This window comes from Myotis lucifugus, unplaced genomic scaffold, assembly GCF_000147115.1.
Source record: "Myotis lucifugus unplaced genomic scaffold, Myoluc2.0 scaffold_839, whole genome shotgun sequence".
Lineage (NCBI taxonomy): Eukaryota > Metazoa > Chordata > Mammalia > Chiroptera > Vespertilionidae > Myotis > Myotis lucifugus.
In genome coordinates, this window is record NW_005871887.1 from 45,142 (window position 1) to 67,863 (window position 22,722).

The 22,722-nt window shown below is 40.9% G+C and overlaps 2 protein-coding genes across 3 annotated transcripts in view; both read right to left on the reverse strand.

Moving 5' to 3' along the window:
* Positions 1 to 8,799: 8,799 nt before the first annotated feature.
* Positions 8,800 to 22,722, reverse strand: part of LOC102424486 (zinc finger protein 649-like) — a 16,498-nt gene continuing 2,575 nt past the window's right edge. For both annotated transcript variants that reach the window (XM_023747320.1, XM_023747318.1), the window contains exons 3-6: positions 18,956 to 19,128; positions 17,676 to 17,802; positions 17,310 to 17,405; positions 8,800 to 8,989 (exon numbers count right to left, since the gene is read on the reverse strand). In XM_023747320.1, coding sequence (XP_023603088.1) covers positions 8,904 to 8,989; positions 17,310 to 17,405; positions 17,676 to 17,802; positions 18,956 to 18,970 — 324 coding nt within the window. In that variant the 5' untranslated portion in view covers positions 18,971 to 19,128 and the 3' untranslated portion in view covers positions 8,800 to 8,903. The remainder of the gene's footprint in view (positions 8,990 to 17,309; positions 17,406 to 17,675; positions 17,803 to 18,955; positions 19,129 to 22,722) is intronic.
* Positions 14,104 to 16,307, reverse strand: LOC111822988 (zinc finger protein 84-like). Its single transcript, XM_023747317.1, has one exon. The coding sequence runs from the start codon at positions 16,100 to 16,102 to the stop codon at positions 14,561 to 14,563; it is 1,542 nt and encodes a 513-aa protein (XP_023603085.1). The 5' UTR covers positions 16,103 to 16,307; the 3' UTR covers positions 14,104 to 14,560.

Genomic DNA, 22,722 nt, shown 5'->3' on the forward strand with positions numbered 1-22,722 from the left:
CCTTGGGTCGGATGACCTTCACAGGGGTCGCCTAAATACATCCTGCATATCAGATATTTACATTACAATTCATAACAGTAGCAAAATTACAGTTATGAAGTATCAACGAAAATAATTTTATGGTTGGGGGTCACCACAACATGAGAAACTGTATTAAAGGGTCGAGGCATTAGGAAGGTTGAGAACCACTGTATTAGAGAATTGACACGCTTCGAATAAAACCTCTAAATTAGACAATAGTATTGGATCAAAGTTCCTGATTTTTTTTTAATATATCTTATTGATTTTTTACAGAGAGGAAGGGAGAGGGATAGAGAGTTAAAAACATCGATGAGAGAGAAACATCGATCAGCTGCCTACTGCACACCCCCTAACAGGGGATGTGCCCGCAACCAAGAAGGTATATGCCCTTGACCAGAATCGAACCTGGGACCTTTCAGTCCGCAGGCCAACGCTCTATCGACTGAGCCAAACCGGTTAGGGCCAAAGTTCCTGATTTTAATAGCTATACTGTGATATGTTGGAGAATGTCCCTGTTCTTAGTAAACACACACTACAGAGGCATCCTGTCTGAAACTTACTCTCAAATGGTTCAGAAAAACAAAATAATATGGATGTAAAGATGGAGAGAGAATATAAGAAAGCAAATGTAGTAAAATGTTAAAAATCGGGGACTCTGAATGAAGCATTCTTTGTGCTATTTTTGCAACTTTTCTGTAATTTTACAATCATTTCCAAATAATTATAATACATGTATCCACTGCATGCCTATAAATACCATGCTTACATACAAAAGTCAAAAAGCTACAAAAATGCAAGTTCCATGATATTCACAGGGAAAAAAAACACCTAGCCACGGATAAAATTATTGGTAACTTCGTCTTTTGTTCTGATCATTCCATTTACTCACACGCTGAGTCTCCTGTCCCACCATGAACAGACCTCTTTCCTTCATACTAAAAGCCCCTTTTTAAAAAAATATATATTTTATTGATTTTTTACAGAGAGGAAGGGAGAGGGATAGAAACATCGATGAGACAGAAACATCAATCAGCTGCCTCCTGCACGCCCCCTACTGGGGATGTGCCCGCAATCAAGGTACATGCCCTTGACCGGAATCGAACCTGGGACCCTTCAGTCCGCAGGCTGACACTCTCTCCACTGAGCCAAACCGGTTAGGGCTATAGCCCTTTGAAATACAATTTTTTAAGTCCTCACCCAAGGATATTTTTCCATTGATTTTTAGAGAGAGTGGAAGGGAGATGGAAAGACAGAGAGAAACACTGATGTGAGAGAGTCATACCAATTGATTGCCTCCTGCATGCCCCTGACCAGGACTGAGAGCCTGCAACCAAGGTATGTGCTCTTGACCGGAACCTGGGACCCTTCAGTCCACAAGCCGACGCTCTATCCACTGAGCCAAACCAGCTAGGGCTGAAATATTTTTATCAACTTGGGACTCACAGAAGAACATGACTTACTTATTATTTCTAGAGGAAATGATTTCCCTAATTCATTTACCTGGCTTAATTTTTCCTAAATGTTATCTTATATACAATAAAGTTACATTCATGGGGTGGTCATCCCCACATTTATTACATTCATAGGTTTGCATTCTTATATATATATCATTTGTAGACTTTTTTTTCATAATCAGAGAAGGCTTTCAAGCACTCATGGAAATCAGAGTTATTTTAAGTGTAAATTTTCTAATATCACACGCTTGTGACTTTTAATAAAATTTTTCTCACATTTATTACTCGTATATAATTTAGTATAAATTCTGATGCATCTGAAATCTGATTCCACAATGAAAATATTGCAACATATCTGTCTTGTGTATAGCTTCTTTCCTGTGCTTTTCTCTGATATAAAATAATGTACACTTCTGGCCCGGCCGGCATGGCTCAATGGTTGAGCATTGACCTATGAACCAGGAGGTCACGGTTTGATTCCTGGTCAGGACATGTGTTAGGATTGCGGGCTTCATCCCGTGTGAGGCATGCAGGAGGCAGCCAATGAATGATTCTCTCTCCTCATTGATGTTTCTATCTCTTTCTCCCTCTCCTTTCCTCTCTGAAATCAATAAAAACATATTAATAAAATAAAATAATGTATACTTCTAGAAGGAAGTTTTCACAAAATGGCTACTTTCATAGTATTGTCTTTCTCTTGCATAACTGTGCTATGACTTCTGTGTGAACTTTCATAGTTTTATTGAATTTACAGTTCCTCTCATGTATGTACTTCCTGATGAACAATAAGCTGCAAGTTATAGCTGTAGATTTTATATGTATTTACTGTATTACTGATTTCTCTCATTTTAATTCTCTAGGAAAGTAAACATCTGAGTGAAACTTTTCTTTATTCACTGTGTGTGTAATAATAGTTTCCTATATGCCCATAATCTCATATTGGAATAACCTTCTTGAGTGCTTTCTTCTTCTATATATCCATGTCATTTCTCTCCTATATGACATCTTTGGCTGCATGACATTTTCTTTTATTAATAGGTCTTCTGAGGTGTGACTTGACATTAAAGAATTTCCCACATTCACTGACTTCATAGGGTCTGTCTCCTCGTGGGTTCCTTGATGTCCTTTTAGATCAGGCTTACAAATGAAAGCTTCCCCTCATTCACTACATATATAGAGTGTTGTTGTTTCTTCCTGTATTGGCTCTCTGCTGTATGAAGAGTGTTGACTTATAGCTGAAATATTTTTGACATTCACTGCATTCATGGGGTTTCTCTCCTGTATGAGTTCTCCAATGTACAATGAGTTGTGCCGTCTGTGTGAAAACTTCCTCACAATCACTGCATCTGTAGTGTTTCTCGCCTGTGTGTTCTCTAGTGCGATCGCTGCTGAAGGCTCTCTGACATGTGCCATATTAGTAAAGCTTCTCTCCAGTGTGAACTCTCCAATGTAAAGTGAGTTCTGACTTCCAGTTGAAAGCTTTTGGACACTCTTTATATGCATAGGGTTTTTCTCCAGTGAGTTCTCTGATGCTCAATAAGCTGTGACTGCGGATATATGCTTTCTAACACTGACTGTATTTATGGGGCTTTTCTCCTGTATGTGTTTCCAGATGTAAAGTGAGACTAAACTTAACAAAGTTCTTCCACATTTCCGACATCCATGGGGTTTCTCACCTGTGTGAGTTCTGTGATTTAAAATAAAATCTGCACTCATACCTTTCTCTCTTGAATGAATCTTCTGGTATACGATGAGTTGTGATTGCTGTGAGAAAAATTTTCTGCATTCACTGCATCCATGGGGTTTCTCTCCTGTGTGAATTTGCTGCTGTAAAATGAAGTCCTTCTTTCATGCAAAAGCTTTCTCACATTCATTGTATCCATATAAAGAACTAATAAATCAATTTTTAAATGGGCAGAGAGTTCAATAAAAATTGGGCAAAAGACTTAAAGAGGCATGTCATAAAAAAGAAATCCAATGTCCAGAAAACATATTAAAGGGGCTCAGTCCTATTGATAATCAGGGAAATGTAAATTAAAACTACAGTGAGATACTAATTAAAGCCCCATTAGATGGACCAAAAGCAAAATATCTGACAATACTTAGGGTTGGCAAAGATTGCAAACAAAGACAGCTTCTACGTACTGCTAAGAGGGATGCTAATTAGAACAACTTGTGTAGGAAAAACATGGCATTGGTTAGTAAGGTTGATGGTTATGACCTAGCAATATGATTGTTAAGTAAATATCCTAGAAAAACTCAGAGACATTTGTAAACCAGGATATGTACACAAGAATGTTCACAGCAGCACAGTTTTTACCATAATAGACAAAAATGAGGAACAATTCCAATGTCCATCCACAGTAAAATGGAGAGAATACTAGAAGTGTTTTTTTAAGAAAGTATTTTCAACAGAGTTAGTAAGATGGGTCATGCATAGATGTTAACCTCAAGTGATATGATATTATTCAATTAACAACTTTTTAAAAGCGTAAAAAATCTAAAATAAGAAACATACACAAATTTTAACAATTGTTGTCTTTAGGTAGTATATTTTGGGGCAACTGGCTTGTTTCTCACTGCCTGTGTAATAACCAGAAAAAGAAAATACTCAGGTGAAACATACAAAAACCTTAAGGAGAACAGGCAGAAGCCCCAACTTTCATAACACAAATTATTGCAGATTATCTAATCACTTCTGATAAGAGGGTCCCCAGACCCAATTCCAACGTGTGTGTGGAGGCTTCCCCATACCAACAGTAATTTCTTGCCACCATCATCAAGGTATCTGAGAATTCAACTCAATTCTAACACTATCTACCCAGAGACAAAATCAAATTCCACAGGTAAAGGGCTCAGTCCCATACGCTGCTAAAGTGCTAAGGTCCTTTAACTGTCCTTCTGACCAACTGGATAGAAAGAGGTTCCAACAAACCCCTCCTTGGGTTCCATTTATTTCCTAGAACAGCTCATAGAACTCAAGTAACCCCATTTACTCACTAAATTGATTTCTTACAAAGCATAGTATTAAAAAACACTAATCAAAAGCCAGAAGAAGAGATACAGAGGTGGAGTTCTTGAACACAGGGGTTCTGTTCACCTGGAGCTTGAGGCCCAGCACTCACGCCACATGGAAGTGGAAGTGTTCTGGCTCCCCAACGTGGAAGCTTTCTTTTTTTCTTTTTTAATATATATTTTATTGATTTTTTTTACAGAGAGGAAGGGTGAGGGATAGTTAGAAACATTGATGAGAGAGAAACATCAATCACTTCCTACTGGGTATGTGCCTGCAACTAAGGTACATACCCTTGACCTGAATTGAACCTGGGACCCTTGAGTCCATAGGCCGATGCTCTATCCACTGAGCCAAACCGGTCAGGGCAGCTTTCTTATACATACACACACACACACACACACACACACACACACATAATTGATTTCAAAGAGGAAGAGAGAGATAGAAACATCAATGTTGAGAATCATTGATCGGCTGCCTCCTGCACGCCCCCTACTGGGGATCCAGCCCGCAACCCAGGCAGGTGCCCTAAACTGGAATCCAACGGTGACCTCCTGGTTCATAGGGTGATGCTCAACTACTGAGCCACAGCGGCCAGGCAACATGAAAGATTTCTGGGGAAGTTGGTCCCCATATGCCAAGATTACAGATTTGATTCCCAATCAGGGCTTGTAGGGGAGCAATGGATCGATGTTTCCCTCCCTTTCCTTCCACTTGTTTTTTTATGGAGGCTTCAGTAGCCATGACTGACTAATTCCCGGAACACTGGTGAGGAATTCAACCTCAATCTCGTCCCCTCTCCCTAGAGGTAGAGGTGGAGGTGGGAGTGGGGAAGGTCCAACCTTCAAATCAGGAGGTTGGTTTTCCTGGCAATAGCCTCCATCCTAGTGTGGGGCACAAAGGTCAGTTACCTCAGTAACCTAACACTTTATCCCTCTTCACACTTAAATGCCAAAGGTTTGGGGAGCTCTGAGTCAGGAACCGTGAAGACCAAACATCTTATAAAAACCACAAAATCGGAACTTCAAAGTCTCTTCATTTTTCATAGAAAGTAAGACAAGAACCCTAGCCTGTTCGGCTCGGGAGATAGAGTCTCAGCCTGTGGACTGAAAGGTCCCGGGTTCGATTCCAGTCAAGGGCACATGCCTGGGTTGTGGGCTCCATCCTCCCTGTGGGGCCTGCAGGAGGCAGCTACTGGATGATTCTCTCTCATCATTGATGTTTCTATCTCTCTCTCTCCCTCACCGTTCCTCTCTGAAATCAATAAAAATACATTAAAAAAAAAAGAGCCCTGACTGGTTTGGCTCAGTGGATAGAGCATCAGACTGCGGACTGAAGGGTCCCGGGTTCGATTCCGGTCAAGGGCATGTACCTTGGTTGCGGGCACATCACCATTGGGAGGTGAGCAAGAGGCAGCTGGTTGATGTTTCTCTTTCATCGATGTTTCTAACTCTCTGTCCCTCTCCCTTCCTCTCTGTAAAAAATCAATAAAATATATTTTTTTTAAAAAAGAAGGAAAAAAAAGAAAATGGGCCTTGAGGGGAAGGCTGGCTAGGACAGACTACATTCTGTCAACTGTGAGAACTACAGCTCCCAAAAGCCTGTTTCCATGATCGGAACCTGTGGACTCAAATGACTGAACCTCCCGGCCCATCACACTGAAGGGGTCACCGCCCCAAAGGGTCACCGCCCCAATGGCCACAAGACACAGCGGAAGTTCCCGAGGAGTGACCCGCGGCCGCCTCAGGCTCACGCCGCACACTGACCCTCAAAATGACCCACTCCCTTGACATGGCCACTCACAGCCAAGCGGCCCCTCCGGTAACTCACCACCATCAGACGCCTCCTCAGCCAACCGCCAAACGCCCCCAGGCTGCCTTCAGCGAGAACCGACGCCACCAACGTCCCCGAACAGTTTGTCACGGGCCTCACCGGTTTCCGAGCAACGACAGACTCCTCAGCGGGACCCGGCAGGTTTTCAAAGAATTCCCAACATCCTTCCGCTTCCGGTCACACACACAGTGTCAGGCCTCCTCTCTTGTTCAGCAGGGGCGGTTTGATGAAAAGCGTGGCCTCCTTCCAAAGCGCGGGATTCTTTCCCGCCCGCACTCGGTGGGTAAGATGGCCGCTCCCCTGGTGAAGTCGGAGTGGGGGCGGCCATCTTGGAAGACGTGCCCGAAGGCCACGCCTCCGCAGCCAGCCAGGGGCCTTGCGCATGCTCAGTAGCACACCAACCCCCGCCCTTGCGCACCCGGCACCACGGCTGCGCCTGCCCTTTAGCAAGGGCCGCACCTATTGTGACGCTTTGGACCACGGCTTAGAGCCGGCGTGGTGGTCCCTACAGCGGAGGATGCGTTTTCCAGCCGAGGGAAGGGAAGACCTGATAAAAGACACCGCGCTCTCGGAGGGACATGGTAGGTACGTGCTTTGAAAGTAATTCCAGGGGCCTTGGTCGGGTAACTCAGTGGGTCCCCATTCGCCCAAGATTGCAGATGATTCCCAGTCAGGGCTTGTAGGGGAGCAATGGATGATCTTTCCCTCCCTCCCTCGTCCTTCCCCCTCCCTCCTTCCTCTTTCTGAAATCAGTTGTAAAAACAACATATCCTCGGGTGAGGATTTTTTTTAAAGGAAACAAAATTCTCGCCCCGGCCGGTTGGGCTCAGTGGATACAGCATCGGCCTGTGGATTCAAGGGTCCCAGGTTCGATTCCCGCCAAGGACACATACCCGGGTTGCGGGCTTGATCCCCAGTTGGGGGCATGCAGGAGGCAGCCAATCAATGATTCTTTCTCATCATTGATGTTTCTATCTCTTTCTCCCTCTCCCTTCCTCTCTGAAATCAATAAAAATATTTTTTTTAAAAAAAGAAAACAAAATTCTAAGATTTTAGGAAGTAGAGGTCATGGAAGCAGGAAAAGGCGAGGAGTCACTGGGTCCAGTAAGAGGCAGAGGCCACCGAAGAGGACAGGCTTTTTTCTTGATATGGGAAGTGGGGTTCGGCAGAGCTCAGATGCGATGCGCTCTGGACTTTGGCCAAGAAACTGGGCCAATTCTAGGACCGGGGCTAGTGGCAGAGAATGGGAGCCCATATCGGGAATGTGGCTTCTCATCTCTAGCCATAGGAACTACTGAGAAACCTACCCTCATCTGGTGGGCTCTGCAACCAACCAGCCAGTCCTCCTCCCAACTTTAGCCTGTGAACATCCTGGAAAATCAGAGATCTAAGGGACTTCACCTGAATGCTCCACCCACCTGTGGTTTGGTGATTCACATTAAGTACGTAATTTAAATTCCTCTTCAACTTGCAGAAGGGAATTTCGTGATTCCCCAATGACAAAGTGGAGACTCAGGCTCAAATATGATTTGTCATGTTAATGTGACCTGCTTATTGCCTGCCTACAGCAAGATCTGGTGTATATAGGGTGTCCCAAAAAATGTATATACACACACTGAATAATTATAAAGGCTGTGTTTATTAAAATACATCTCAGTCCTTGTTGGTTTGGCTCAGTGGATAGAGCATCCACCTGGGAACGGAAGGGTCCCTAGTTCCATTCCGGTCAGGGGCACATACCTTGGTTGGGTTGTAGGCTCCTCCCTGACCTCAAGTCGTGAGGCAACCAATCAATGTGTTTCAAGCACATTGATATCTCTTTCTGTCTTTCCCTCTCTCTTCCACTCTCTCTAAAAATCAATGGAGCCCTAGCTGGTTTGACTCAGTGGATAGAGCATCAGCCTTTCAAACTCAAAGGTCCCAGGTTCGATTCCGGTCAAGGGCACATGCCTGTGTTGTGGGCTCGATCCCCAGTAGGGGAGTTGCAGGAGGCAGCTGATCCATGATTCTCTCTCATCATGGATGTTTCTCTCTCTCTATCCCTCTTCCTTCCTCTTTGAAATCAATAAAAATATATTTTAAAAAAATAAATAAATAAATAAATAAATAAATAAAAATCGCCAAAACCGGTTTGGCTCAGTGGATAGAGCGTCGGCCTGTGGATTGAAAGGTCCTGGGTTCGATTCCGGTCAAGGGCATGTACCTGGGTTGCGGGCACATCCCCAGTGGGGGATGTGCGGGAGGCAGCTGATCGATGTTTCTAACTCTCTATCTCTCTCCCTTCCTCTCTGTAAAAAATCAATAAAATATATTTAAAAAATAAATAAATAAATAAAAATAAAAATCAATGGAAAAAATATCCTCAGGTGAAGATTTGCACTTCATTTTCAAAATTGAGCTGTCAGCTTGTAAAAGTGTATATACATTTTGGGGGACACCCTGTATATGGAAAACCCAGATTCCTGAGCCTACCACAGGGCCTCTCTGAACCTGGATGGTCCATGAATCTCCATTTCCAGTGGGTTACTCAGTTGATTCTTATGCAGACTAAGGTCTGAAAATATGTGCTTGAAAGCCATCTATCCCAAGTAATCCTGACTCCCAAAGAGTGTGCTGTGCAGTGGGCTACAGTTTCTGGCAGAGATCTTAAAACAGTTGGAATTTCCTAAGTGAAAAGAGAGAAAACAAAATATTAGTTGTTTACCTTGATTGCTATTGTCTGCAGTTGACAAGGAATTTCTATAAGAAGATGAGTTCTGAAAAGAATTAGCCACTTAAGAAGGAATGAAAAGAAATATACAAGGAATTCTGGGATTTTCAGGGCAAGCATATATAACATAAGGTGACATCTACAATGTGGTAAAAGATACAACTAAGAAAATCTTTGAGTGTAATAATATCCAATTAAAACTCCCTTCGAAATTTCAGATTAAGATCCCTCATGAACATAAATGTAAAATTGATGAACAAATTATTAGCAATCAAGTCCATCCATATATGAACAGGGCCAACTTCATGATCAAGTACCTAGAAATGCAGCAGTAGTGTGTCACCTGAAAATAAATGTATGGGACATCTCGTGCCAGTCATGCTTGAGTAAGGTCAATACACTTTCTCACTAATTACAACTAAAAACACTTAAAATATAATAACTACCTGGAGGCTCTAAAAATAAATAAGTACAAGGACACTGGAGAAGAAAGTGTGAAATTAAAAAAACAAAAAAGAGTAAAGAGTGAGTTTCCTCATTTTTCTTTATCTCCCACCTTTGACTTGAATAAGGTCAAATTGGGGAACTGTGCAGCTGGAATAAAAAGCAAAGACACTAAGAGAAACTAGTTACAATGGCCAGAGGACAGAGAAAAGTAATTCCCACGAGCCTGGAAGTGTGTGATGGGAATCTGCATTTTCTTTTGTCTCTCTTTTTCTTTTTTTAGCTTGGTTCTGGCTTAAGACTTACTTATCTTGCCCTTACTGGTTTGGCTCAGTGGATAGAGCGTCGGCCTGCGGACTCAAGGGTCCCAGGTTCAATTCCGGTCAAGGGTATGTACCTTGGTTGCGGGCACATACCCAGTGGGGAGTGTGCAGGAGGCAGCTGATCGATGTTTGTAATTCAATATCCCTCTCCTATACCTCGGCCTGGAGGAAATCCTTTTTTTTTCCTTTATCTTTTATATCACTGCTTTGCCCTTGGGTGGGCCTAGAGCAGGGGTGGACAAACTTTTTGACTCGATGGCCACAATGGGTTCTTAAACTGGACCCGAGGGCCGGAACAAAAGCATGGATGGAGTGTTTGTGTGAACTAATATAAATTCAAAGTAAACATCATTACATAAAAGGGTACGGTCTTTTTTTTTTTTTTAGTTTTATTCATTTCAAACGGCCGGATTCGGCCCTCGGGCCGTAGTTTGCCCACGGCTGGCCTAGAGCAAAACTGCCTGACATCATGGAAGACTAAAACAATGAAAGAACTCCATCATTCTAGCCAGACTACTAGCAAGTACTAATAAAGGAGGTCCCAGGGGACCAGAAACGTTGGGAGAGGAAATATGAAAAAGAAAAAAGCTGAAGGGTAATCCTCTAATTCTGTGCCATAAATCCCAGAGTCCAGACTCAGGACATGTGAAAAGCACAATAAGAAGCATAATAAAGCCTTGACTGGTTTGATTCAGTGGACAGAGCATTGGCCTGTGGACTGAAAGGTCCCAGGTTTGATAACGGTCAAGGGCATGTACCTTGGTTGTGGGCACATCCCTAGTGGGGGGTGTGCAGGAGGCAGCTGATCAATGTTTCTCTCTCATCGATGTTTCTAACTTTCTATCCCTCTCCCTTCCTCTCTGTAAAAAAACAATAAAATATTTTTTTTTAAAAAAAAAAAGAAGAGTGCCGAAACCGGTTTGGCTCAGTGGATAGAGCGTTGGCCTGCGGACTGAAAGGTCCCAGGTTCGATTCCGGTCAAGGGCATGTACCTGGGTTGCGGGCACATCCCCAGTGGGAGATGTGCAGGAGGCAGCTGGTCGATGTTTCTCTCTCATTGATGTTTCTAACTCTCTATCTCTCTCCCTTCCTCTCTGTAAAAAATCAATAAAATATATTTAAAAAAAAAAAAAAAAGAAGAGTAATAAAGTAAAACTTTACTATGATGTAGACCCGTACCTAAAACAGGGGTCCTCAAACTTTTTAAACAGGGGACCAGTTCACTGTCCCTCAGACCGTTGGAGGGTCGGACTATAGTTAAAAAAAACAACTATGAACAAATTCCTATGCACACTGCACATATCTTATTTTGAAGTAAAAAAACAAAACGGGAACAAATACAATATTTGTATTTGCATGTGGCCCACGGGCCGTAGTTTGAGGACCCCTGAGCTAAAACCTAAATGAACTCCAAATGGTTCATGTGAGGAGCACACCCAAAGAGCATCACAAGGACTGTGAAACTTGCACTGAAAATTGAAATTGGTCCTACTACTCACAGAAGGATTTCTGGTTTAAATATAATCAGGTTGATTGCATTCTAAAACAAAATTAACATTCTCCAGAGGATTGTAATAGGACGGACTATCACAACGTTATAATCAAAGTATTCAGGGTGCAACACAAAATTACATACAAAGAACCAGGAAAATCTGACCAATTATAAGGAGGAAAGACAATCATCAGATGACAAACCTGTGAGACTGAAGCATTAGGACCACCAGAGAAAAGACTTAAAAATGGCTATGATAACAGTATTTCATGAAGCATACACATCAACACTCTTGAAATAGAGTTCTCAGGTTCTCAGTGGAGAAATAAATGCAATAGAAAAGAACCCAAGTGAAATTTTACAATTCCTGAGTCACAGCTTCCCAACCCTTTGGAATTTCCTAAGTGTTGAGAGTGATGTGTGTCTTTTGTCACGTTATTGAGGTGACTTTTGGAAACCACCTACGGATGGGTGTTGGTTGCCAGTGGAGGCAGCATTGTTATTTGAGGATTAGAACTTTCAGTTCCACACAAGCCCAACTCCAGGAGGGCTCAAGATGGAACCAGTTGTCAATGGCAGTGATGTCATCAATCATGGCTATGAAATGAAGACTATATAAAAACCCAGGAGGAGGAGGTTTGGAGAGCTTCCAGGTGGAACACATGGAAATGTGAGGAAAGGGCATGGGAGCTTCATGCTGCTTCCCATTTTGCTTGTGCTATGCCTCTTCCATCTGGTTGTTCCTAAGTTAGAGCCTTTTACAATAAACTAGTGACTTAGTAACATGTTTCTCTGAGTTCTGTGAGCCAGTCTAGCATATTAAACAAACCAGATGAGGGGTGTGTAAACTCTGATTTATAGCCAGTGGGGCAGAAGTACAGGTAACAACTTGTACTTTCAATTGGCATTCTGAGTCGAAGGGGGTCATTGAAACCTCCAGTTTATAGTCCTTGGTCAGAAGCATGGGTAAGAGCCTGGGACTATTGCTGCCATCTGAAGGGAGGGGGCAGTCTTGTGGAACAGAACCCTTAACCTGTGAAATTGACGCTGTCTCCAGGTAGATAGTGTCAGAAAAGACCTGAATTCTTGGGCACCCGCTGGTGTCTGAGAATTGTTTGTTGGTGTGGAAAACTATACCCTAATCCCCCAGGAAAACACATTGAAACTGGTACCAGAACCAATATACCTTCCCTCCAAAAGTATGTTTAAGTCCTAACCTCCATTACCTCACAATGTGACTGCATTTGGAAATAATGTAGTTGCAGATGTAATTAGTTAAGATGAAGTCATAATGGACTAGGGTGGGTCCCAAATCCAATGACTGGTGTTTTTATAAGATGGTCAAATGAAGACACAGAGGCATATAGGCAAAATGGCAGGTGATGAGGAAGCCAGAGATCAGATTCATGCAGCTGCAAGTTAAGGAATGACAAAAATTGCCAGCAAGTCACCAGAAGCTGGGATTCAAGAAAGGATTCCCCAAAAGTTTTAAGAGGAAGCATGACCCTAATAACACCCTGATTTTGGACTTCTAGCCTCCAGAACTTTCTTTTGTTTTAAGCCACTCTGCTTATAGTACTTATAGTAGTCCTAGGAAACTAATAAACTAGGTTTCATGGTTCTAAGCCACATTCCTCATATGAGCAACACCACCAAATAAGGTGACATTTTAGTCTTTATTTCTTTAAAAATAGCTGCTTGCAGTTTTTCAGGACTCAGTTCAGGAAAGAAAATTTGTGATTACTCATCACTCTTAAATCTCAATTATTTTTAATGAGTGTTTTTCCCTATGTGAAAACCAAATAACAATTTTAAAAAATTTATTATTCCGAAGGGCTGAAAAGAAATACCAGTTCCATTTACATATACCAGTAAACAGTAAATATGGCATTATGTGTATGGCATTATGTTACAGTCTTCTTCAATCTTAAGCCTAATTACTGCCTTTGCAATTTATATGATGTACAAAAATTTACAATGTTGGCATTTTTTGGGTGGATACTACACATACAAACTTTAACAAGAATTTTGTGGTACACAACTTGTGAAATCTGGAAATGAGTATATACATGTTGTACAAAAATACTCAGAAATAAAGCAAATACATACATCGATGAGCTTTCTTAATTTATTGCTTTGACTATCCAATATATCTGAACATAAAGTGTTATTTTGCATGCTGGAGTTATCTGATCTTCATAACTGACTACTTTGTAGTACATTTTCTATACAGGATTAGAACTTCTATTATAAAGTTGTTTACATAAACAATCTTTCCAACCATTATTATACTATATTAACTCTGATGCAAAATAAGTTTGAATTAAATGCCAGAAGCATCTCTTATTACAGTCTTCAATCATCTGCATTCTTTGGTATGAAAATTCATTTGTTTGGAAGATATTCCAGGATTCACAACATTGATTTTTTCCTGTAAAAACTGAAAATTGTATGATGACCTATCAAAACCTTTTGTGCACTCAAAAAGTTTTCATTTCTGTGTGGTGTATAATGGGATTTTTCTTAAGAAATTATTTTAGCCCTAGCCAGTTTGGCTCAGTGGATAGAGCATCAGCCTGCAGACCCAAGGGTCCCAAGTTCAATTCCAGTTAAGGGCATGTACCTTGGTTGCAGCCTCCTCCTGGGCCTGGGCCCTGGTCAGGGCTCATACAGGGGGCAACCAATCAGTGTTTTTTTCACATCGATGTTTCTCTCTGTCTTTCCCTCTCTCTTCCACTCTCCCTAAAAATCAATGGAAAAATTTCCTCAGGTGAGGATTAACAAAAAAAAACAACAACAAAAAAAAACGATTTTGACTTTTCAACTCATGCATACATATTGCCTTTCTCTAATAAAATATGAGGCTAAGGTGGTGGCAAATAATCTTCCTATATTCACTGCATTTAAAAGATTTCTCTTCTGATTAAGTTTTCTGAAACTTGCAGAGGTCAAAAGTAATAGAAAAATATTCCTTCACCACATTCGTAGTGTCTCTGTGATTTTTTTATATTCAGTGAGATTTGACATCTCACTAACATCTTCCAGCAGTTAATGTGTTTCATAGATTTTTTTTCTGTATGAATTTCATGTGGAGAAAGAACTTGACAAAGTATTCCCACACTCATTACATTGATAAGGTTTTTGTCCTGCATGACCTCTCTGATGGACACTGCTGTATGATTTCACAAAAAAGGCTTTCTCACACTGAGTATACTGATAGGGTTTTTCTCCTGTGTGACATCTCTGATGCCTAATGAGCTGTAACTTCTAGCTGAAGGTCTCACTAGATGGAATGCATCCATAGTATTTCTCACCACTATGGCATCGTTGATGGATAATAAGATGGCTTTTTTGGCGGAAAGCTTTTCCACATTCACTGCATCCATGGGGCCTCTCTCCTGTATGAATCAGCTGATGTGTACTGAGCATTGCCATACTGCTAAAGGCTTTTCGACACTCAAGGCAGACAAAGGGTTTCTCCCTTGTATGTGTTCTCTGATGTACAATGAGCACTGACTTTCGTACAAAAGCTTTTCCACATTCACTGCATTCATAGGGTTTCTCTCCTGTATGAGTTCTCTGATGGACAATGAGATGTGACTTGTATATAAAAGCTTTTCTACATTCAGTGCATTCATAAGGCCTTTCTCCTGTATGAATTCTCTGATGTGCTATGAAGGATGACTTATAACTAAAGGCTTTTCTACATTCCCTGCACGCAAAAGGCTTCTCTCCTGTATGAATTCTTTGATGAACAATAAGCTGTGAGTTGTCTATAAAAGCTTTCCCACATTCACTGCATTCATAGGGTTTCTCTCCCGTATGAGTTCTCTGATGGACAATGAGATGTGACCTGTCTATAAAGGCTTTTTTACATTCAGTGCATTCATAAGGCTTATCTCCTGTATGAATTCTGTGATGTGTTATGAGGGATGACTTTTTATTAAAGGCTTTCCCACATTCCCTGCATTCATAAGGCTTCTCACCTGTATGAGTTCTTCGATGAACAATAAGATGCGAGTTGTCTATAAAAGCTTTTCCACATTCACTGCATTCATATGGCTTCTCTCCTGTATGGATTCTCTGATGTCTTATGAGGTGTGACTTTTTGTTAAAAGATTTCCCACATTCCTTACATTCATAAGGTTTTCTTCCGGTATGATTTCTCTCATGTACAATCAGCTGTGATGCATATACAAAAGCTTTTCCACATTCACAGCATGTGTAACGTTTCTCTCCTGTGTGAGTTCTCTGATGTGTTAGGAGGTGTGAGTTTTTAGTGAAGGCTTTTCCACATTTCCTGCATTCATAGGATTTTTCTGTATGAATTCTCTGGTGAACAACAAGCTGAGACTTACTACAGAATGCCTTTCCACATTCTTTACACTCATAGGGCTTATCTCCTGTATGAGTTCGTTGATGGATAATCAGGTTTGATTTCTGCATAAAACCTTTCCCACAATCACTACACTCAAAAGGTTTCTCTCCTGTGTGTGTTCTGCAATGTAACCTGAGCTTAGTCTTCTCACTGTAAGCTTTTCCACATTCCTTGCATTCATAGGGTTTCTCTCCCGTGTGAGTTCTCTGGTGTATTATGAGCTTTGACTTATACCTGAAAGACTTTGGACATTCGCTGCATTCATAATGTTTCCCCTCTGTGTGAATTCTGCGATGTCTTTTAGGATTTGTCACCAGACTGAAAACCTTCACATGCAAATTTGGTTCATAGTACTGGGGATGAATGTGAGAGGTTTCATGTAGAGTATGGAAAAATGATTTCCCAGAACCATTTAACTTATCAGAGTTCATGTCTGCATAGTTTTTACTCTGAAAATTTGAATCTGAATTTTGTTCCAAAGTTATTTCTCTTGAGATACATTTATAGGATTTTTCTTTAAATGGAACAAAGTTTTGGCTAAGAGAAAGTATTTTGCCCAATATATAATTTTCATGATCTTTCTCCACAGGTTCATCCTTCTCAGTGTCTTGCTGATACCAATCATAAACTTGCCACATTACTCAATGAATTCTACCATTATCATAACATGGAGGGTGATGAAATCTCAAGTCACTAGTCAAAGAGAATGAAGAAGTCTATATAGCAGGTGCACAATATAAGTCTGAGGCATTCAATAAAAGAACCGGTAATACATAATGCACTGGAAAACATGGGTGTCATCAAACTTGGCAACAACCTAGGAATATTTGAAAGCATCATATAAGAGTTATATGAATACAGATAAGAGGTGGAGGAGGCTGGTTGTGCCTACTAAGCTTCAATAGAAAAACAACTAAGCAAATAAGAAAAGACCAGATGAAATAGGCAAAGATCTGACCCAGGGTAGATAAAAGAGGTGCACCTCCTAGGTGGCTGGAAAAATAGTCATATATGGAAGGGTGGTAAGAGAAGCAGGAAAAATTCATATAAAATACCTTTTTTTTACTCTAACCTCTAAAGGTTCAGAGACTCTGAGAAAAAAAATATTAAAATAACAAGGGTCGCCCTGACTGGTTTGGCTCAGTGGATAGAGCATCAGCCTGTGGACTGAAGGGTCCCGGGTTCGATACCAGTCAGGGGCATGTGCCTTGGTTGCGGGCACATCCCCAGTGGGGGGTTTGCAGGAGGCAGCTGATCGATGTTTCTCTCTCGTCGATGTTTCTGACTCTCTATCCCTCTCCCTTCCTCTCTGTAAAAAATCAATAAAATAGCCCGGCTGTGGTGGTTCAGTGAGTTGAGCGTCGCCCCATGGACCAAGAGGTCCTGGGTTTGATTCCCAGTCAGGGCACATGCCTGGGTTGCGGGCTTGATCCCCAGTGGGGGTGTGCAGGAGGCAGCCGATCGGTGAGTCTCTCTCATCATTGATGTTTCTATCTCTCTCTCCCTCTCCCTTCCTCTCTGAAATCAATAAAAATATTTTAAAAAAAAAAAAAAAAATCAATAAAATATATTTTTTTTAAAAAAATAAATAACAAGGGTCCCACACCAATAACCAACTATTACTTTGATTTCACTTACCTGGATTAAAATGATTTGGAAATTCTCTCTCTACTATTCCTCGTTCTTCTCCTTTTTCCAAGTAGACCATTGCTTCTGGCTTGGTAGCTTGATAACCTATCAAGTAATCACAGAGAGCTGAGGAAAAGTCCTGTTTCAGAGAATGAAGAGTTTAAATCTCAGCAAAATAGAAACTTTTCGTTTGGAAATAAAAGTAAGTACTGTCATTCTCTGGTCACAAAGAAAATAAGTTCTAATTTAAAATAAGTCCTATATAAGTCCAAGTTCAAAATCACTGAGAATATGAGTATCCATACATTGTAGCAATGGAGAAAAGACAGGCAATTCATGGGCCTTTGCTGAGATGTTTAGGAAAGTTGTCTTTACCCAATGACATTAGGTTGCTATGATTTTCTAACATCACATCCCGGTAGAGATTCTTCTGAGCAGTGTCTAGTAGCTGCCACTCTTCCCAGGTGAAATATACAGCCACATCACTGAACGACAATATGCCCTGTTATAACACAATCCTTTTTAGTCTGGAGTTAATATAAAAAAATATATAAAATAATTATAGGATGCTCTGATTATTTATACTATGCAAACTCATAAATATTTCTAATTTTGATTTACACTTTTGAGCTGAATTAATTAAAAACGGTCCTCTCTTTGTGCATTCTTCATTCACTTCTTCATTCATTCATTCACCCAACATAAAAGGTTAAAACTTTGAATTACATAAAAATCATCTGCAACCACGTTAGAAGCATTGAATATTACCTACTATGTGTTTTACAATAAAAACTGGAAATGAAGCAAGGCCCTATGTCATACAACTTCTAATCTATTTGGGTTCAAGGAACTGCAAATAGGTCAGTGAGACAGGAGAAGAAGCTGATGAGAACAGATGGCTAGGTAACTAGCAGAAACGGGTCTTGGAGCAAGTGTACGTATTTCCTACAGACACTGGTAGTCACCGCAGTGCTGTTCATGTGCAAAAGTATGCTATGCTCAGAACTGCCTGTTAGAAATTGATTGTGCTACATATTAAATCATATTTACAAGCAAACAGAGTTCTTACTATGTGCTGTGCATCATTCTAAACATTTTACAAATAATAACACAATGATCTGTATAACAGCCCTTATGTAAGCTCTGTTATTATCTACGTTTTATAGGTAAGACGCTTTTACAGTTTTCGAGCTGTGCCTTTTATATCTCCCACATTTCCTTAGGAAGATAACAGGGTCTACATTCCAGATAAGAAAAATGGAAGAGGAAGACCCATCAAAGACATTTCTTCACACTTAATGTCAGGAAATATTTACTGATCTCAAGGAATACATGTGCTTCCTCCATATCTACAAAGTAAATCTTGTAATATGTTTTTATTCTCTTGTGAAGGTTTCCAGTATTACCACAGGAAAATCTGCAACTCAGTTCTGGATCCTACTGCTGATGTGGCAATGTTCTAATTATTAGCACTTTGCAAGATTCACAGATAAATCTTCCTTCCTGATGGCTACTCTGAATCATTTATTCTGTTTCCCAATCCACGCACATGTCTCCCAGCCACAACGTGTCTATATATGTTGTTCTCTTTGATGGTACACATTTTTATAAACTTCCAGAAATCTAGATAACCAAGTGGGAAATAACAAGCTCACCTGGGACTGAGTCATTTCAACAGCTTTCAGGAAGTGGCCACCACTTTCAGTATCTTCCCTGAAATCCTGATACGGGTGTCTCCTCAAGGGCAGCCTCTGCAGGGAGTAATTTCTGGACTTGAGATCTACCTTTTTTCATTTACAGAAGCTGCCTCTTTCTAGGAAGCCAGCATCTATGGAGTCAAGGAAAGATTTGTGTGGCGTGAAAATGATAATAAAAGCAAGTTCCTAAACAAGCAAGGAACGATTTTAAGGATGTGTTCTCACTGAACCCTCACAATAACCCTATAAGATACAGACTATAATTATTCCACTTCAGAGAAAACCAAAGAAAAGGTCAAGCACCTAGCTAAAAGCCACCCAACTAGTAACTCATGGAGCAAGGATAAAACACAAACCCTCATTATCAATAAATCCTCTGATCCCAGGGTGAGTTGCAAGAATCATCCTTGATCTTAACCAACTTTTTAAAATTAGGGGGGGAAAAATAAATAAAATTAGGGAAAATATCTGGAACAACTATTTTCAGACACAGAAATCAGAGAAGAGGAGAAACAAACAAACCCTCTTTGTATGCGGGAGAGACTTTCCAGGCCATAACACAGGGAGAAGGAACCCCCAAAAAGTCTGGCGTTCTTGTTGAGTTAATGACACAGAATTCAAAGTCTGAGGAAGCAAAGATGGTAAGTTTGCAGGCAGAACATCAGGGTAAAGGGAGAGAGAGGGAGGGAGGGAGGGAGAGAGAAAAAAAGGAGAAACCATATACACTGATATACAGAAAGCATTATATAATGCACAGCTGACTTCGTTTCAGGAATGTAAGGATAGTGTAATAAGAACCATCTCAGTAGATGAAGGAAGGGGGAGGGAGAGAGAGAAAACTGAAAACTCATTCTTTAGGTGTGCAGAGGGTTCCCCTATGTCTCTGGCTAACTACTAATGAACTGTGAAGAAACTACCAAGGCCCCAGTTTGGCTCAGTGGATAGAGCATTGGCCTTCAGACTACAGGGTCCTGGGTTCAGTTCTGGTCAAGGGCATGTAGCTTGGTTGCAGGCTTCTCCCCAGCCTGGGCCCCGGTCGGGCCTCGTGTAGGAGGCAACCAATCAATGTGTTTCTCTCACATCGATGTTTCTTTGTCTTTCCCTCTCTCTTCCACTCTCCCTAAAATCAGTGGAAAAATATCCTCGGGTGAGGATTAACAAAACAAAAAAAACAACAACAAAAAAGAAACTACCAAGACCATTGAAAGGAGAAGGCATAACAATTCCTAGAGCTCACACAAGATCAGAAATAGTCTGTGTTTTCACTAGCCAGGGTGAAAAGACCTTCTAATACATGGAGGGTGAAGTGGGGCGGGGGTTGAGGAGATTGCCTCAGTAGCAGGGGCAAAGTAACCCTACACAAAAGACTGTTTTGGCCCCACCTAACAAAGCTAAAAGAACGCCTCCAAAGAATCCAACTGAGCTGCAATATTATCAGGAGCACTGATCTTGCTCCTTTACGTCTGTCATCAGTATGGCTGAAAGAAACTCATAAAAATTCAAAAAAGAAAGAATCAAACTGTTTCGAAGTAACTTAACTATGACCCAGAGCAAACATCAAAAGTAGTTAAAAGGCCTTAACCGGTTTGGCTCAGAGGATAGAGCGTTGGCCTGCGGACTGAAAGGTCCCAGGTTCGATTCTGGTCAAGGGCATATACCTTGGTTGCGGGCACATCCCCAGTTAGGGGTATGCAGGAGGCAGCTGATCGATGTTTCTAACTCTCTATCCCTCTCCCTCTCTGTAAAAAAATCAATAAAATATATATTTTTTAAAAGCAACCGATGAATGCATAAATAAGTGGAACAAATCTGTCTCTGTCTCCTTCCCTTAGTTTCTCTAAAAATATCAATAAAAAAATAAGATTTTTTAAAAAAAAATTACAAGACATGCAAAGAAGCAAAAGGACTTAAGAGAACAGACCTAAATTTAAGGACAATATGAGAGAGAAACTTATAGGCCAATCTCATTTATGAACTTGGCTATAAAAACCCTAAATGAAATATTAGGAAGCCATATCCACTGATATATAAAAAGCATTATACAATGCACAGCTGACTTCATTTCAGGATTGTAAGGATAGTGTAATAAGAACCATCTCAGTAGATGAAGAAAAGACAGGTAATAAAATAGCATACCCACTCACAATTTTTAAAAACCTTACTCAACTAGAAATAGACAAGAACTTTGTTAATTTGATAAACAGTATCTACAAAAATTCCATACCATTACTTTAAGCTTAGGGACATGACAATGATAACCACTCTGAAAATCTTTACCCAAAAATGTACCATGTGCTCACTTTGGCAGCACACATACAAAAATGTACCACAAATCAAACCCTGACCAGTAAAATGGGAAAAATTAATTGAAGAAATGAAAACTGCAAAAGAACAAACAAACTGCCATTATGGAATTGCTTTAAGATCAATACAAATACTCACTGAAATGTCATGTTCGAACACAAAAGTATTTAAAAGAAAAAAAACGAATTATTTACAATAAGCAAAAAACCTATTAGGCACCGGGAGGGAAAAATGTACAAAATGAGTTTTCTTGTAGCAAAAGGATACAGATCCTAACCACTCTAACTGAGAGACACAAACAGAGTAAGGTATGAAAGGATCCCAAACCAGAAGCTTCCACTGTCCTTCCTCCTTGGGGCCAGGACACATGACTCATCCAGCATATCTGTGTGTAACAGTATGCAGGCAATTCCCAACCAAAGAAGCTCATGTTTCAAATGTCTATGGTATTTATTAGTTTCATTAAATAAACATGATTAAATAATCACTTCCATGTGATTCATCCTCCAGCTGAAAGGGCGAAGGCTACGCCCTCCACCTTCCCCCAGGGTAAGGGCTACGTCCTCCATCTTACCTTGGCCACGTGTTGGGCAAGGAGCTTCTTCACGGAAGTCTAAGACTCTGCTAGCCACAACCAGGAACGGGACATCGACTTGTGCCTGGCCAATCGGCAAAGCACAGTCCTTTCTCCTCCCTTACTCCAACCCCCCCCATATAACCGGTCCCTGGGCGGGGTTGGCGCGCTCAGCCACTTGGTTTGCTTTGGTGTCGGTGAGCCTTGTGGATGGGGAGCCCAAGTTAACTTGAAATACAGATTCTTATGCTTTTGCATCGAATTGGCCCCCTGATGTGGTTTCTTGGGAATCTTGAAATCTGGGCACAACAATGGACACCCACCGGAGGGTTTAAACACTGGATGAGGATGGATAGGTTTGAAGTTTTCTGTTTGTTTTTTTTATTACTATTTTCTAAATATATTTTATTGATTTTTCACAGAGAGGAAGGGAGAGGGACAGAGAGCCAGAAACATTGATGAGAGAGAAACATTGATCAGCTGCTTCCTGCACACTTCTTACTGGGGATGTGCCCACAACCAAGGCACATGCCCCTAGCCGGAATCGAACCTGGGACCCTTCAGCCTGCAGGCCGACGCTCCATCCACTGAGCCAAACCGGCCAGGGCAGGTTAGAAGTTTTTAAAGCTTATTTGCATAATAACATCAAATTAATGTTGTAGGAAATTTTTATTCTCTAACAGACAATGAGTGGTAATGTGATGATCAGAGAGGGTGAGGGGGAATCTTCATTAGGATTTAAGCCATGCTGGATAAAATGTGATTATCATTTAGGTACGGCAGGTATTCCAGATAATAAGATTGGGATATGAGTGCAATCTGTATTTTTTTACAATCCCATAACTCT

Coding starts and splice junctions, on each gene's coding strand:
- LOC111822988 (XM_023747317.1), bottom strand. CDS start 16,102: ATGAACTCTGATAAGTTAAATGGTTCTGGGAAATCATTTTTCCATACT.